General features: G+C 42.1%; 1 protein-coding gene across 1 annotated transcript; it reads left to right on the forward strand.

Moving 5' to 3' along the window:
• The first annotated feature begins 101 nt into the window (after window positions 1-101).
• On the forward strand, window positions 102-16,300 carry LOC124285837 (E3 ubiquitin-protein ligase TRIM23-like). The gene is made up of 10 exons (XM_046722110.1): window positions 102-185; window positions 569-856; window positions 1,488-1,766; window positions 2,055-2,237; window positions 7,709-7,924; window positions 8,187-8,321; window positions 10,508-10,637; window positions 10,900-11,010; window positions 11,145-11,269; window positions 11,814-16,300. The coding sequence occupies exons 1-10, from the start codon at window positions 111-113 to the stop codon at window positions 11,991-11,993; spliced, it is 1,722 nt and encodes a 573-aa protein (XP_046578066.1). The 5' UTR covers window positions 102-110; the 3' UTR covers window positions 11,994-16,300.
• Window positions 16,301-17,552: the final 1,252 nt, after the last annotated feature.

A 17,552-nucleotide genomic window follows, 5' to 3' on the forward strand; every position in this document is an offset into this window, starting at 1 on the left:
TTGTCGTCTGAGAGCAAAATCTAGTATATGAAATCATATGGGATATATTTTGATGATTGGTCTGAGATAACATGGAATATACGTTACTGCGGAGAGTGTAAACTTCCAACATGGCGTCTGGTGGCCAGAGGGTCTATAATACTGTCAATGTAACAACCCCTCTGAATCAGAGTGAACCAGAAAATGTACGTTGAAACTGCAAATAGTTAGATGCATAGTAAAGAAATGTTTGTACCTTTAACAAAAGGGAAGGTTGTCATTTCTGATTTTGACAGTTGTAATATGTATGAACAGAGTGAATGTCAAACACTGCGTTGTCGTAAGCCTTGTTACTGTTCCTCTTTTACTGTTGGACATCTTAAAGTCGTTACTACGTCGCTCCGGGAAAGGCATCAATTTACCGGGTGCAGCTTAGTCTGGTCAAATAGGCTCGGGTTGCAGGTTCCAATTTCTTTAGGGTTCGTTGTGTATGGGCAAGGGTAGGTTCCACCTGTCCTTTGACATTCTCTCTTACTCACCCTCTCACTTGAAATTGTGTAAAATGAATGAATGTTTATATTGATTTCAGACAAGTGAATGCCGGGTCTGTAATGAAGTTTTCCGATTCCAAGGTGACAAGGTACCCCGGTTGTTGGTCTGCGGCCATACATGCTGCCACCAGTGTCTCACTCGCCTGCCACTCCATGGTCGTTCTGTGTTATGTCCATTTGACCGACAGCCAACAGAAATTGGAGATTCTGGTGTGTGGGGACTCAAGAAAAACTTTGCCCTACTTGAGCTGCTGGAAAAAATCCAGTATCCAAAGCAAAGCCAAAACTGGGCCATTTCAGAAAAAGCTCTGAACCGAGAGGAAGGGGTTTGTAATTTTTTATTTAATTACTGAAAAACACTTGGGCAGTGAAATGAATATGATTAGAAATCCATGTGTTTAAATGGTGTACCATGTTCACAATGGATTTCTTGAGTTGCTTCCTGTTATATGACTACTATCGTGTGTCAGCTAACTTAATTGTAATTTTTTGTCCCAACTTACATCTGGAGACACTTTTTAATTTATCGTCTAAGAGAGTTGTGTAAATTGTGTAAGTTGTGAGAATTTTGTTTTAATGTAATGCTAATCCAAGTGTTATCAATTGAAATAGTGAACATACTTTCTTGATATTTTCATTTTCATTTCGCATTTGCATTTAATCAAATTTCTCCATGGCTTCTGCTAGCATGACTTATACTAATAGTTTATTTTATTCTAACATTGTACAATATATCTGATTTGGTTTCACATGTTTTAGAAGAAAACAATGAATGTGCAAAGATGTCTTCAGTGATACAGTTACTTGAGTTTCAGCTCAGGTTGGGTATCTTTGTAGTAAAGTCCAAGATTTGGTTCCCATGTGTAATGCAGTGCAATGTGTGAAGCTCAAACTTGATGCCATTAAACAGAACTTAGTTGTAAGTTAAGTTTCACTCAGTGCTTTGTTTATTTCCAGTTTGCCATTCCCTGTGATGAGAATGAGCACCATACAGCGGTCATCTTCTGTATAGTGTGCAGCACACATCTGTGTCTGGACTGTTCGGAGACATCACACTCCACACGGACCCTGGCCAGACATAAAAGAGTGCCGATATCAGAGAAGCCCCGTGAGAACCCTAAGTGTGTGTTTCATCCGATGCACCTGGTTGAGTTTGCCTGTCTGGAAGAGGAATGCAAAACGACACCCCTCATGTGCTACATATGTAAAGACTATGGCAGACACACCAAACACAAGGTAAAACTGACACATGATTGCCTTGAGCGATCTATAAATTTACCTTCATATCTGTTTGACAAGTCTTTAGGATTAAATTCAGTTTATGATGACTAATACTTTTAATCAAGTTTTTGCCCCTGTTCACAGTGATGGACATAACTCTTGAGCCAGCTGTGTCATGTGTGGTGTATTTAGGGTTATCATGTGTATGTCTGCCCAGACCCAGGACATCAGTTCTGCTAAAACACCTCTCGCTCTTGTCTGTAGCCATAATTCATTGAGAAATCCTTTTACACTATATTACAGCACGCTCTCTTGGAGAATGAGGCAGAGAATGTGAGATCGTCCATAATCAGCGCTGTGCAGAGAATCCGATCCTTTGCAGAGGAGGTGGCAGAGTCTGCCAGAAAGTTGGGGTCTGTCATCCAGCACATCGAGGGGGGACTGCATGTCATCACATCAACTGACGGCAGCTCTTCCACACAACAGGTGGGGGTCCTCCTCCAGTTTACCTTGGAGTACTTTTAACGTTCATTCAACATGTTCCAACCGTTATTAGGCCAGACAACCTTCTTCTTTTTTTATGAGCCTTTGCTAACATTTCTAAAAGTGTAAGCAGAAGGAAGAAAATCTACTGTTTCTCCTGGTTTGTTTTTATGATCAGAATATGAAATTATGAATTGTTTAAAGATATCCGTCTTTATTATACTGGCTGCATGAGATTTGGTAACTACATAAATTACACTCAGGACAATGGTGTAGCCAAGTGGTTACAGTGTTATGTCATCATCGTCATGGCTCAGGTTTTATTCCTTGCATGAGTACTATGTATAAAGGTGTTTCAGGTGTTCTATCACATGACATTACTGGGATATTGCTGTATGTGAACGCAATGTAAAATCATACTCAGTGAAACACGATAATATGGTCACTAAACCAGTATGGTGTATGTTTGCCCTGAACATTTTGGCTGTTGTTTGTTTTTAGCTGAGTCTGTTCTTAGGACAACCGAATCCATAAGGGTTCAAGTAAGTTTGTTTCCTAGCATGTTGTTAATCTCTTATGTATCACAGGATCATAGGTTTTTGGATGGCAGGTTTACCATGAGGGGTATTCAGGGGTACACAGACATTGTAGATTCTTGAATGATAGCTTGTGTTTTGGATAAAGTATCTTTTTTTGTTGGTGACATGTTGTACAATTGTTCAAGCAATACAGGGTTCGAAATACCCCATATATTAGTGTGCCATGGCACGGTAAATATTGAATTTTTAAACTTATCCTATGTCACGGTATGCACCTCTCTTCTTCTTCTACGACCATGTGTGGAAACGTGCTGTAGGCTAAGTTGAATCAAAAGTTATCTGGCCTCTGACCCCCCGACCTCTGCCCCAAATCCGATAGCAGTACCTGTCAATCATCTCAATAAGCATGCAGATCGCTCAGATGATCACGTGACGGCCTGTGCCTGTTATTCTCTTTCTTCTCTTGAGAGAGAGAAGTTTATTCAGTAGTATTTGGGCCATAAGGCCTATGATACAGTTGACATATACAATTTAAATTACACGTGATCATAAACATTTGAGTTTCATATTGATCTTATTTTGAATATCTCATTGAGATAGATAGCTGTTAGATGCTGTACATTACTATTTTGTGACATGAAAATTGCCTGAATGGTAAGTGGGCCTCTGTGGACTGATGTAGCTTCTGTAGATGTAGAGTTCTGGCTTGATTATACTTGTCACAAACAAAAAATACATGGTTCTCATCTTCATTAAGATTATGATTACAAAGTCCACAGATGGGGTTGATTGCCGTTGTATCTTTATTGGTTCTTAGCTTGTTTATCTTAAAGTTTGTTAGCGAAGCTCTAAATTTGAAGTAGACTTTTATTAGTTGTTTGTTCCTGATGTTTGTGATATATGATTCTCTTTCCAGTGAAAACTTGAATGAAGCGTAGTGGGTAAGGAAACTTGAACTGTTTATCTTATAATGCCAGTTTTGGTGTGATATATCTTTGAGGCGCTGTTTTAAACATGATAAGAAATTATTTACATCTCCGACATCCTGTGCGATCCATACATATGAGAATCCTATCTTGGACAATGTTTCTCTAATATTAGAGGTCCAGTTTCTTTTTCCTACATCATCGAAAGTGATTTAAGCATTCGGTAACACTGGTGTGCGCATGATCGGTTGTCATTCGTAGAACTTTTATCCAGTACTTGATGGCCTTTACTTGTGTTGATATATAAATCAAATGTCTTCCAGTGTCGCCAAGAATTGCCTTGTTTGAAGCAAATTTTCCAACTTTGAGAAGGTGTTTAAAGTAGTTTAACTGAACTTTTTCAATTGAAGCTGAATACTTGCATCCCCACACTTCTGCTCCATAGAGGAGTATTGGTAAAACTTTAGTGTCGAATATCGAACATGCAGTTGAAAACGTTACTTCTTTATTTTTCTGTAGGAATCTATTTATTGCGAGGCATGCCTTACTAGCTTGCTGTGCGAGAGTGTCACATGCTTTTGTCCATACCAGTAGTGATGAGAAGATAAGTCCAAGGTATTTGTAATAGGTGACGGTTTCGATAGGCAGTCCTTTATAAGTCCATTTTTCATTCTGTGCCAGTTTTCCACCATTTCTAAAAACTATAATCTTGGATTTATTAAAATTCAGTTGTAGTCCTGATTCTGAGCAGTAGGATTCCAGTGTGTTTAGCTGTCTCTGTAAGCCTCTCTTTCTTCTCGCTACGTCGTATGGACGTGTGCTTGTCTCTAAAAAAGTTTGATTGTGTTTCAACAATGGGTAAATCAAATCGTAATGGTTCTAAGAAGCACAAACACTGTGACAATTGTAACAGTAATTTCTCGGCGGCAGACCCACATGCTTTATGTGTAGATTGTTTAGGTCGTTGTGATTGGTCTCAACGTTGCACTTTCTGTGCTGGCCTCGACGACGATGCTTTCTCTGAATATTGCCGGGTAGCTTGTAGATGCATGTCAGATAGGAATCGCCGTAACCCATCTGTAGGTCAGTCTGCGTCTAAACGTCGTAAGGCAGAACGCCGTAAGAAAACTGCAGTTCGACGTTCGAAGTCCCCGTCTCCTACTGAAGATTTCCTAGGGGAGGCGTCTGATTCTTACCTCAGGGAAAATCTGCGTCGCCTTTTCCGTCCGCATGCTTCTAGCCCCATCACTTTAAAGGACTCTTCACCACCTAGGGTTGTACTTTTGTCTACATCTGCTGTTCAACCCCGTCCGTCTTCGGTGGTAACTGTTTCTCAGCGCCCTTATGGTCCTGCGGTGTGTGTTTCTTCTGCGGCGCTTGGTGTGGTTCCTAATGTTTCCTCTCATATGCCGCTTGCTTGCAGTTCGGCGCTTTTCACTTCGGTGGTTGGTTCTGCTTCTGCTTCCCATTTGGTGCTTGTGTCTACAATGACACTTGGTTCTGGTACAGTGGATAGTTTCGGTTTGGCGCTTTCTCAACCTCCGGTGGGGTCGACAAGTTTGCCGATGATTCCCCGTGCAACCCTTTCCACATCTATCCCTTATCCTGTACCCTGTGGTTACGGACCACCACTTTATTCTAGTGCGTCGTTTTCCTCTGAAGCACCGCTTACAACAGGACAGGTACCTGTTTGTAGAGCACCGCTTGGTCCCGATTCCATGCTTTCATTCAGAGCGCCGCCGCTTGTTTCCAGTTCGGCGCTCTTGTTTCCTACCGGTTCGGCGCTTACTCACTGTGCTCCCAGTTCAGCGCTTACTCACAGAGCACTGGCTTCAGTGCTTCCTCATGGTGCATTCGGTTCGGCGCTTGCTCAGGGTTCAGCGCTCACTTCAGGTGTGTCTGGTTCGGCACTTGGTACACTCAGCTCAACTCTGGCTTTCAATGCGTCGCTTCCTACCTGCTCGGGGCTTGTTTCTTCTGATACTTTGGTTCCCGGTGCTCCGCTTATTCCCAGTGCGTCGTATGTTTCCTATGCGTCTTCAGCGGTGGAAGCGCCACTTTGGGGGAGTACTACTGTTTCCTCCTGTGGAACTGTCACAGCGGGGTTTGGTTTCCCGCTTAGAGCGGTTAGTGTGAGGGACACTAGGTCTTCATCATTTAGTCATGGGAACTTGTCTCAGTCAGCTGGTTGCTCGTTTTTTCTTGGTGGGGTGCCTCGTCATCCTTCCTTGTCTGCTCCTGTTTCGTCTTTGCCTCCTCCAACGGGGTCTGTGGTGAGACCTCTTTTACCAGTCTCCTGGAATCTCCGGTGTCAGAGGATTCGATTTCTCTACCTGTTGTCTTTGACGCCATTGTGCTAGCGGTAGCCTCGGCTTTATGGCATCAGGAGCCAGTGTCTTCCTCTGCTATTCAGTCATCTGGTCCTACGGCCAATCCAGCTCAACCTTTGGTGGATGTTCATCGTTCGGCTACACCATCTCCTTCTTCAGATGGTACGTCGCCTTCGGATGTTAGCCTTGATGCTGTGGACACTCTTCAATTACTAGTCTGGACTGCCGATAGCCTCCGACTACAGCGTAGTAGTTCACCTTCAGATTTGTTATCCAGTTTTGACATGAAACCAGGTGATTTTGGTTCTATCACTTTCCCGCCTCGCCCTTGCGTCACTCACTTGGCAGCTGTCTCTGGATGAGGCTTTTTGTAACCTGAGGAAGGTTAAGGATGGGTTCGTGGCTCCCCGCTTCAATTTAGCATCTGTTCATGTTCATGGCTTCTCTACCCTGATCGTCTCCCCTCCGGTGGATGATGATATTAGGTTGTTGGGAACCAAACAGAAAGCCTACTCGCTGTTCCTGGTCCAGGATCGTGAGCTCTTGCATTTGGATGGTGTCATTAACAAGATTATGGCTCCACTCAACATGGTGTTGACGACTACTGAGGCGGTGGCTATGTCGGTTGCACATGCTTCGTCCCATCAACAGGCATATATTCGGGCAGCGATGGTACTATTGCAAGAACAATTTCAGACCATTTTGGATCAGTTGGCTCACTTCTTTTCGTACGTCACAGCTATGCGTTGCAGGGGGCCTCTGCACTTATCCTCATGGGAGGATAGGTTCCGCACAGACCTTTGTCGTCAGCCGTGGTCTGGCAGGTCTCTTATCAACAGGGCGATTAGGGATGTTGCCACCAGAGTTGGTCAAGATGCTCCAGACCTCCCCAGTAGGCAGCAGACTTGGGTCTTATGCTCCCAACTGGACCATCTTGGGCGACCCTTACATCCTCTCCACATTAGCCAAGGGGTTCCAGCTGCCGATCATCGGGGATCCTCCTCTCACTTTACTTCCGGATCACAGAACGTATCCCACTCAGCAAATGGCTATTCTTTGATCCACAATAGACACCTTACTCCAGAAGCTTGCGATCGAATCCCTGGGTCCGACCCGATCGACCCGGGGTTCTATTCTCCAATCTTTCTGGTTCCCAAGAAGGATTCGGACAAGTTGAGGCTAATCTTCAACATGAAGGTCTTCAACGAGATGTTTCTGCAGCCTCCGCCCATCGGTGGTCAGACTCAAGACCATTTGTGTTCTTCCGATTTGGAATTTCAATTTCCCGCTCATCGCAAGCCCGTGGGGACCCACTATTCGTGGGGTGAGTGATGACTCGTGGGTGAGTGATGATTTTACGCCCGCTTTTTAGAAGGGAACTTCAAGGGATTTCGAGTGTTCCACTATCATTCGCAAGAAGAAGGAGACAAGCATAAAACATGAGTCAGGATAAGTATAAAATATCAATTTTAGTCAGAAAATTACCTTCTATCCCTGCTGAATAATCGAGACAATGGCTATTCATAAGTGACTGAAAACCCATAGCACAAGGATGATGATGATGATCTCAGCAATGGGGATAATGGAAAGTATACTGATGTATTTTAAACAGGTTGTGGTTCTCTGCTTTGCATTTCAATAATCTGCTCAGTTTTCTCAGTAATGGTCTCTCTTGACAGATCCCTGGCACAGCTGAACAGTCTCGGCTGAAGATCAAACAGTACTTCCATGATCTGCGTGAGAACTTGAACCGCCAGGAGATCGCTGCACTGACAGCAGTGGACACCCACATTCGGGAGAAGCTGTGCATGCTCCGACAGCAGCAAGAGGACATGACGATGTTGCTGTCCCAGATCTCCTCTGTCTGTCACCAATGTGAAGGGGCGCTGCAACAGGTACACATTTCACTCTGCTGATCAGGTTAACCAACTGGGACAAGATTTTCAATTTTACTCTTTATGATTTCTAATGCTAACAAATTAACTTTTTAGGTTGTATTGAAAATAGAAGATGTTTTTTTATCTGAATATTTATAATTAGTTAGATGGAAACATGTTTGTATGTCATTATGATCATGTGATCTAGAGACTGAGGATTTGGAGTTAATACTTATCAATACGAAACAAATTTGACCATGGTAAACATTTTACATTCCAGGATGACACTAAGGTGTTACTGGCCAAGCCCGATGTGAATAACTTACTGGACACAATACAGAAACAGCAACAACAGTTCCTGGATCTCCCAGATCAGCTGGCTCTTGACCCAACCATTCCCATCACATTTACCAAGGTGGGTGCCATAGTCTACCAAGGCTTTGAAACATATTTTGTTCTAATGGGCCAAGGGCAGTGTAGTAGCCCAGTGGTTAAAGCATTCAATCATCACGCCGAAGACCCGGGTTCGATTCCTCACATGGGTACATTGTGTGAAGCCCATTTTCTGGTGATATTGCTGGAATATTGCTAAAAGCGGTGTGGAACCCACTTCACTCACTCACTCTAATCGGCCAGTGACAATGAGTGGATCACTCTTATTCAAACAGCTATTATGCTGTGATGGAGTTATTATTATTATGATTGAATATTTATATAGCGCACATATCCACGCACTAGTGCATGCTCAAGGCGCTGGTAATTTTCCCCTGACCATTGGATGTGAATCTCAACGGCACATCTTATTATCAATCACAGCTCCCTGGGGAGCATACAACTCTTGCTGCCACAAGGCGCACCGAGTTATTGCGGCTTTCCCATCCTTATGAGATGAGTGTTAATTTCATTGCGCCTAACAGGCAGCCTGGCTGTATGCTCCCCATGGAGTTGACAAAGTATCGGAAAGTACGAAAGTGTCCTATGACCGGGGATAGTAATGTGCATAGCGCCGTGAGCAGGCAATGTGCCTGGATAGGAGCACCATATAAGCGGACTATTACTATTACCCATTCACAGCTGGGTGGACTGGGACACATAGTCACAGTACTTTGTCCAGGTTTACTGCACGTTGCTGTACCCACAACTAGGTGTTTGCACGCATTCATGTGGCCACCATCTGGTCATATACCAACAGATTAGTGGTTTTTTTAAAGTGCACAGGTTTGTTTACTGTACACAATCTAGTGAATCATTGCTCATGTTTTCAGTCACTGGTTTGCCTGGTTCTAACTCAGCTGACCCGTGGGATCGGGTGGTTAGGCTCGCTGGCTTGGTTGACACATGTCATCGGTTCCCAATTGCACAGATCGATGCTCATGGTGTTGATCACTGGATTGTCTGGTCCAGACTCGATTATTTAGTATATATGATTTACTGACTGCCGCCAAATAGCTGGAATATTGCTGAGTGCGGCGTAAAGCTAGACTCACTCACTCTAACTCAGCTATTTTACAGGAGTCAGTAACATAGCTGGAATATTGCTGAAAGTGGTTTAGAAGGGAAAGATCACACACAACAATCAGTTTCTTCTTGTTCTGAAACAAAATTCTAAATGAATAATTCTCTGCAACACAAATGTTTACTTTGATGATATTACCATATTGAACATGGTGAATTGGCATACTGAAGATAGAAATTCAAATTGAAATATTTAGCATTTAATTTATGCAGCTCTGCATTTGTATATTTTATCTTTACACAAACTAAACATTCAATGTTTATTTAAAATAGATGTATCAGTCTCTCGCCATATTTTTGACGTAAAAATTTGAAGAAGGAAGGTCAAAAAGCATATGAAAATATTCAACTGTATAGAGTTACTCCCCTTAGATTATGACTTAACTGATACAAGTTTAACTAGCCCCCTTTTGTTATCTCAACTCAAAATATATCCAGTACCAGTTTCAGTAAAAATGAACATTATCAACTTATCTTTAAGAATTTTCCATAGTTCAAGAGAACATTGAACCATGCTTATAAGGGACCGTTCATAATTTATGGCTAAGGGGGGTGATGATGATTTTATGGAGAAGCATGTACAATGTGAATGGCCCCCTCTAAAATTTATGTACAAAATAAGTGACCCCCTGCATGTCATTTACAATATCAATGACCCCCCTTCCCTTCCCATAATTTCTAAGCATAGTTTTAAACATAGTTTTAGGTACAAAATTGCTGAACCCCCAAACGTGTGTACAAAATTGCTGACAACCCCCAGCTCCCAGAACAAAATGGGTGCCCCCAAATCAATGCTTTTTCTTTCTTTCTTTTCACCCCCCCTCCCCAAAGAAAAAAGAGAAGAAAAAAAAGCCATAAATTATGAACGGTCCCTAAGGAGCTACAAGTGACCTGGATCTGTTGTTTATGTGTCTTTGTTCATTGTTTTTATATTTACACAGTTAGAAAATTGATCAATGTGCGAAACCAGATTTCCCATATCATTGTACCTTTAGTTGTTAGTAATTTCAGTTGTCAATAATTTCTATGATGACATTACTTCTGCTTTTTGACCATGTTAATATGCAATAACTGTTTGCCCTTTAGGACAACCGAGTACACATTGGGCCCAAGATAGAGATGAGGGTAGTGACGCTAGGCCTGGATGCAGCAGGGAAGACTAGCCTTCTCTTCAAGCTGAAACAGAATGAGTTCATACAGACTATACCTACAATAGGTATGTTAATGAACATAGTCACATCAGTCAACAGCCTGACCATTTGATATTCTTAAACTTACTTCTTGGTTCAGGCTGGGAATGTTAAAAAACGTAATCTGTTGTCCTCTGGTTTTACAGAACAATACTAGTTTTAATAATTGGCAGCTCCATTCACGTGGAAACATGTTTCCTGCAGAAATCTCATGTTGATGATGCATTTTACTCAGAAGATTCACATTTTTCTTGATTCTGAATGATGAACTCAATTGGTTTTTTCCAGGTTTTAATGTTGAGACTGTGGAATACAAGAACTTCAAGTTCACCATTTGGGATGTGGGAGGGCAGCATAAGATCCGACCTCTGTGGAAACATTACTACTTTAATACTCAAGGTAAGGGCACAGTTTAGAAGTGCATGTTGGGTTTGCAGCTGGTGTGAGAGAGAAGCAACAAGGAGCTATGTATGATAAGGCTGTAATAATGCTGGCTAGTCATGCTTGTGTTAAGCTGAGTCCATTGTTTGCAGCTGTGATCTATGTGGTGGACAGCAGCAACAAGGAGCGTCTGTCAGAGGCCCACAGTGAACTAGCCAAACTGGTCCAGGAGAAGGAACTAAAGGAGGCTTCACTGCTCATCTTTGCCAGCAAACAGGTGAGTACTCAGTGGGCCTCAGCCACTGTTTTTGTTGGGCCAGAACTTCACTAGCCACTCCAGTGGAATGTAGGTTAGAATTGGACACAATTGCTTGTTGTCAAAGGCCACAGAGTGGAATTGGTGGTCAGACTCACTGAGTGAGTGAATTTAGTTTTACGCCGCACTCAGCAATATTCCAGCTATATGGCGGCAGTCTGTAAATAATCGAGTCTGGACCAGACAATCCAGTGATCAACAGCATGAGGATCGATCTGCACAATTGGGAACAGATGACATGTGTCAACCAAGTCAGCGAGTCTGATCACCCGATCCTGTTAGTCACCTCCTATGACAAGCATGGGTTACTGAAGATCAATATCCTAACCCAGACCTTCACGGGTCTGTCAGACTCACTGACTTGGTTGATTGTTTTGCTATTTTACACTGGCAAGGCACATTCCACATATCAAAAAAAATATCATGCATATGTACCATTTGTTTGTCTTGAGAAGACTGGAGATTTCAGGCCACTGTAGACTATACTGAGACTCTTGTATTTCAGGACATCGAAGGATGTGCAACTATAGAGGAGATCACTGAGCAGTTTGGTCTGTTCAAGCTGTGCTGTAACAGGAGCTGGCATATTCAGGCATGTGAAGCCAAGAGTGGGTATGGACTTTGTGATGGGCTGGAGTGGCTGTCCAGACAGATGGTGACGGCAGGGGCCCCAGAACTTGCGTGAATTCTGGAGCAGATGTTGTGATATTGTAGAGTGGCTCTCTAGACATATGGTGGCCACAGTGGCTCCTGTGATGTCTGGTGTGGACACTTTATGTTGTCTAGTGGCTCTCTAGACATACGGTGGCCACAGTGGCTCCTGTGATGTCTGGTGTGGACACTTTATGTTGTCTAGTGGCTCTCTATACAAATGTATTGCCGATGTGACGTTAAATATTAACTCACTCACTCACTCACTCTAGACAAATGGTGGCTACAAGGTTGCCTGCACTTGCATCAAGTCATAAGTGGACCATTTGATGTTGTGGAGTGTTCTCTAGACAGAGAGTGGCCACAGGAGCCCCTGAACTGGAATATCTGGTGTGGACTGCGTGATGTTGTGGAGCGTCTCTCTAGACAGATAAACTGTATTGAGTGACTTTCAAGGGCAGTGGTAATGCACTAAGAAACGTGTTTGTCAGAATGAATCATGTGACCACAGACTGTATGACTATCTTGACTGCTTCAAGAAAGAATGGAAGCATACTTTTGATCTAACATGATAGCCAAAACATCATGGTTTGCTTGCTTGTCTATTGGCAAAAAGACTGAAGTTGTTGACTGTTCAGACAGTTCTTCCAATTTGACCCAAAAGCGGACCTCAGCACGTCTTACAAGAATAATCTTTCAAATGAATTGAGGTTGAACCTTTCTATTTCCTCCTTTGCACTACAGTGGAGACATGTCATCGCTTCTTTGTTTTTGTTGTAAACGTATTTTATTTGCTATGGTGAAACGGAATGAGTACAAGTTGTCAGTGTTAGAACATGTCTCCCTGATTCACAGCTCCACATGGCCTCACCAGACTGAATGACTTCACCGGTGGTGTTCACCAGAGGGCCATTTACATGTGAGGTCTTGTTATTATTTGAACTACTGTAATGGTTGCTTGTTAGATTGAGATAATAGTGTGAACATGTGTTTTAACATGTTAAGGGGTACCTGGTAATGCTGTGGTGGTTGCAACGGTATGTTGCTATACAAAGATCTGAGGGGGAACTGTTATGTTGACCAATTTTCATTTCACACTTGCCAAGATGATTGAATTTCCATATTGCCATCATTGTTCCATAATTGATGAGATTTCCAAGTTTTCATACTGATATTAATTGAAGTATTTGGAATCTCCAAAGTGATTTCCATGTCTAGAGGTATGTATTTGTGAAAAATTATGAAAGTTTCTCTATTGCATGGTTAACATGGTTAGGTAAAGTGGTTAGTTAATAGACAGCAATACCTTTCATTGACAGTCATAGAATATTGTATATGTCTGATATGAGTTACATTAAATTTGAACCTTTTACTCAGATAAAATACCTCTCTGTATGAAATTGCTTCAGGTGAATCTTCTGGTCAGCCAGTCACCATCAAGGTTTCAAATTACAACTCACATATCTGATTTCTGTATTTTGAAAACAAGCCAAACATGCTTAAATGATCTTTACCACATATGTAATGACGGTCAGAGTGTTTTATTGTTGTTGATAGTGTATACACCCTGTGGTTTCAGAGATCCATGGCATCCACATCCACAGTTTGGGCATATTTGTGTCCTGCTTGAGTATTATCGTAACTTTTAGGAGATTAACTACACAAATAATTGTTACCCTACTTACACAATGAAATGGTCAAGATTCACAACAATGCTGTAATTGCAATGTATTGACCATGTTGACTAAAGCTAGAAATAGGCACCAGCCTGTTGAGTCCATCTGTAACATGTTTAACATCCTCGTTTATTGTTTTTCCAGGTTCGTAGTAATAACTTGTTCAACAATTTTGAGTTGTATGTCACATAATTTGAAATGATATTCAAAGTGGATAGATAGTCTTTCCAGCTGTATCTTCCTTATAAGGACAGTTCTTGCTCAGTTTGTTACTTTTCCTGTACACTGTCAACGTGATTTATTCTTGTCAGCAAAGATTTAGTTTTTGCTGGTTTAACAATACTGGTTTAACAGCTGACTTGTTTTTGCAAATGATCGTATATGTGAAACAGTTTTGGGGATATTTTTCAACGTTTTGTGACTGATGATCATGATTAAAACTGTAGAAGTCAGAAACCAGTCTGTGGTTCTGTGCACACTTGATGACTGCTAAAGTGTTGTGAGGTGGAAATTACTGCCATTGGAGGTCTTGTTTGCATGGCAAGATGTTGATGGGGGGGGGGGATTCTTTGGTCTGCTTATATCTTCAACAGATGAATCCTGTTCATACAGATATGTTTAGTTGTTGTGAATATTGCTTTGAGTAGATCTAGTTGTTGATGCTTGATTTTGAAGGAGAATTAAAGTTGACAAGTATTCAGACGAGTACTCTAGCACAGGTCAAGTGAGTACACAATCAGGGGAGATAACTCTCATCCTCTCTTCTCAAGCATACATGTTGCAGTCATGGTAGAGAAACAGTACAAGATCTGGACACAGGTCTTGAGTTAAATAATGCTGATAAAAATGAAAAGATACTGACTCTTTGTGAATTACTGAGAAAGAGACTGAGTCAGTTTTCAGATATGAGTACCAGTATTCAAGTCCATTTTGTCCAACCCATCAGAGCTTACAGGTAGCTAGACATTTAGTAGAAGTGGGTGTTTTTTTGTTGTTGAAATCTTTAGCTAGTGACCGAATGCTGTATCGAGGATACTTTGTCTCTGTGTTATGTCATCTCCCATTAATCATCTGTTACAGATTGTGCTTTTAATCTCAGGATTTGTGTGATTTGTTTAGAATAGTTAGAACAAGTATTAGCGATTAGAAAGCCTTGTAAACACACTTATGTCTTATGTCTAACCTTACCATGCTCATGGTTATATGTGCTGTACAGCAGCTTTGTGGAGTTCAGTGGCACATCATCCTGCCACAGTGGTTCAGAGTTACCTCCCTTAGCTGATAGGCTGCACTGGTAGTGAATACCAATCAACGGGGATGGAAATTAGCACTAGCCCAGACTAGTTTAGCTGATGTTAAAGGTTTCCTAAGGACAAGTAGAATGTGTAACATGGTAGAATATATTGCTTTATGTTGTCACTTTCAGGCACGTAGACATTCCTGCTAAGTTTCCATTCCTGGACACTGAGGTATTCAAAAAAGATATGGAGGTACCTTAAAACAATTTTAATGCTGGTCCCAAGTTCTGTTTCATGTTTCATGCTCATCTGTGTTGCTGAATGATGTTCTGGTGATGTAGTCTTTAGATTCGTTAAGCCATTGATATCCAGACATATCAGGACTGTGTGGGCCATGTCTTTGTTGCTGCCGATATGTTTCATAAATGGTTCATTTTGAATACACTGTCCAAGTTATATGTACGAATATGTATGCTTTTCTACCTTTGTAGTGTCAGATACTAGTTCTAGCTGGAAAAATATATAGGATGCATTATATCTGTGATATCTTGGAATATATAGATGGATAAGCGACTGACCTTGTAGCATAGAATGACATAATACAATGCATCCAATCAGAGTACTCATGATAACAGTGCTGCTGTATTTATTCAGTGTTGTAAGTAACCAAGTAGGACTGTTCAAGATATTACGATCAAGTAGATTTTAGAAAATTGTAAGATCATTATGAATCAGTTCTAGTATTTAGTACAAAAATGTTTCGCAAACAGCTGGTCTCATTATTGATGTCAGTGGTCTACTAATCATGTCAATATGATTTTGCCGCCTTAAAATATAGATATTGTTTAGGATTCTAAGGTTTATCCATCCATTGTTTTGGGGCTAAACCTTTGCCATCCATATTTGGCAAGTATGTTCTTTATGTAGCTAAGTACCTGGGCCCCATTCCTCAAAGTGATCGTAGCGCTAAAACAGTCGTCAATCTATGCTAAAGTGTGGGAGTTACGATCATCTTAGCGCTACGATCGCATTGAGGAATGGGGCCCTGGTTGTAATCTGTTCATGATCTGACAATCACTACCAAAACACTTTGTAATAGTTGCTTAACTGGTTTGAACATACTGTATCTTGGTTCCAATTGTATGCTGTGAAACATTTACTTTTGGCTATACATATTGTGCGTATGCACCCATCTGTATGTGTCTTTGAACACCATGGCTTCTCCTGTAGCATCACTGGGAAGCAGGCATGGAGAAGTCAGACTAAGTGCAGCATGTCACTGGTGATACCAATATGGTGCACATCAGTTGACTTGTACAAATGTACAAGCAGCAGGCATATTGGTTGGCCTCTACAAACACAAATGATGGGATATCAGACACACAGACACGCACACACACAGTGGGCCTGTACAGATACAAACATGGGGCACATCAGTGGGTCTGAACAGATTCAAATGGGGTCTGAACAGATTCAGTGGGCCTGTACAGATACTAACAGAGGCACATCAGTGGGCCTGTAGAGATACAAACAGAGGCACATCAGTAGGCCTATACAGATACAAACAGAGGCACATCAGTGGGCCTGTTCAGATACAAACAGAGGCACATCAGTAGGCCTATACAGATACAAACAGAGGCACATCAGTGGGCCTGTGCAGATACAAACAGAGGCACATCAGTAGGCCTATACAGATACAAACAGAGGCACATCAGTAGGCCTATACAGATACAAACAGAGGCACATCAGTGGGCCTGTACAGATTCAAATTGGGAACATCAGTGGGCCTGTACAGATAAAAACGGGGAACATTAGTGGGCCTGTACAGATACAAACAGGCACATCGGTGGGCCTATACAGATACAAACAGAGGCACATCGGTGGGCCTGTACAGATACAGAGGCCTATGCAAATACAAACAGGGCACATCAGTGGGCCTGTACAAAAGAGGGGCACATTTGAAGGCCTGTACAGATACCAGGGGGTACATCAGTGGGTCTGTACAGATATAAACATGGGGCACATCAGTGGGCCTGTAAAGATACAAACATGGGGCACATAAGTGGGCCGTCTGAGTGGGGTATTCATGCTTCACTGCGGCATGGTATCTCAGTGAGCTAGCACTATAAAACCATCTTAAGTCTGGGCTAGTACAAGCAGCCGCACATACACATACACACGCATGCACGTCGTCATATGAGCGAAATATTCTCAAGCACGACGTTAAACCCAATTTCACCTCACCTCACATAAGTGGGCCTGTACATATACAAACAGGGCACATTAGTGGGTCTGTACATATACAAACAGGGCACATCAGTGGATCTGTACATATACAAACAGGGCACATCAGTGGGTCTGTACAGTTGCAAACATAGGGCACATCAGTGGATCTGTACAGATACAAACATGGGGCACATCAGTGGGTCTGTACAGATACAAACATGGGGCACATCAGTGGGTCTGTACAGATACAAACATGGGGCACATCATCATACAAACATGGGGCATCAGTGGGTCTGTACAGATACAAACATGGGGCACATCAGTGGGTCTGTACAGATACAAACATGGGGCACATCAGTGGGTCTGTACAGATACAAACATGGGGCACATCAGTGGGTCTGTACAGATACAAACATAGGGCACATCAGAGGGTCTGTACAGATACAAACATGG

Source organism: Haliotis rubra, unplaced genomic scaffold, assembly GCF_003918875.1.
Source record: "Haliotis rubra isolate DU_JTF1 unplaced genomic scaffold, ASM391887v1 Scf37, whole genome shotgun sequence".
NCBI classification, from domain to species: Eukaryota; Metazoa; Mollusca; class Gastropoda; order Lepetellida; family Haliotidae; genus Haliotis; species Haliotis rubra.

Coding starts and splice junctions, on each gene's coding strand:
- LOC124285837 (XM_046722110.1), top strand. CDS start 111: ATGGCGTCTGGTGGCCAGAGGGTCTATAATACTGTCAATGTAACAACC. Junction 857..1,487: donor CTCTGAACCGAGAGGAAGGG/GTTTGTAATTTT, acceptor GTTTATTTCCAG/TTTGCCATTCCCTGTGATGA. Junction 8,322..10,507: donor TTCCCATCACATTTACCAAG/GTGGGTGCCATA, acceptor TTTGCCCTTTAG/GACAACCGAGTACACATTGG.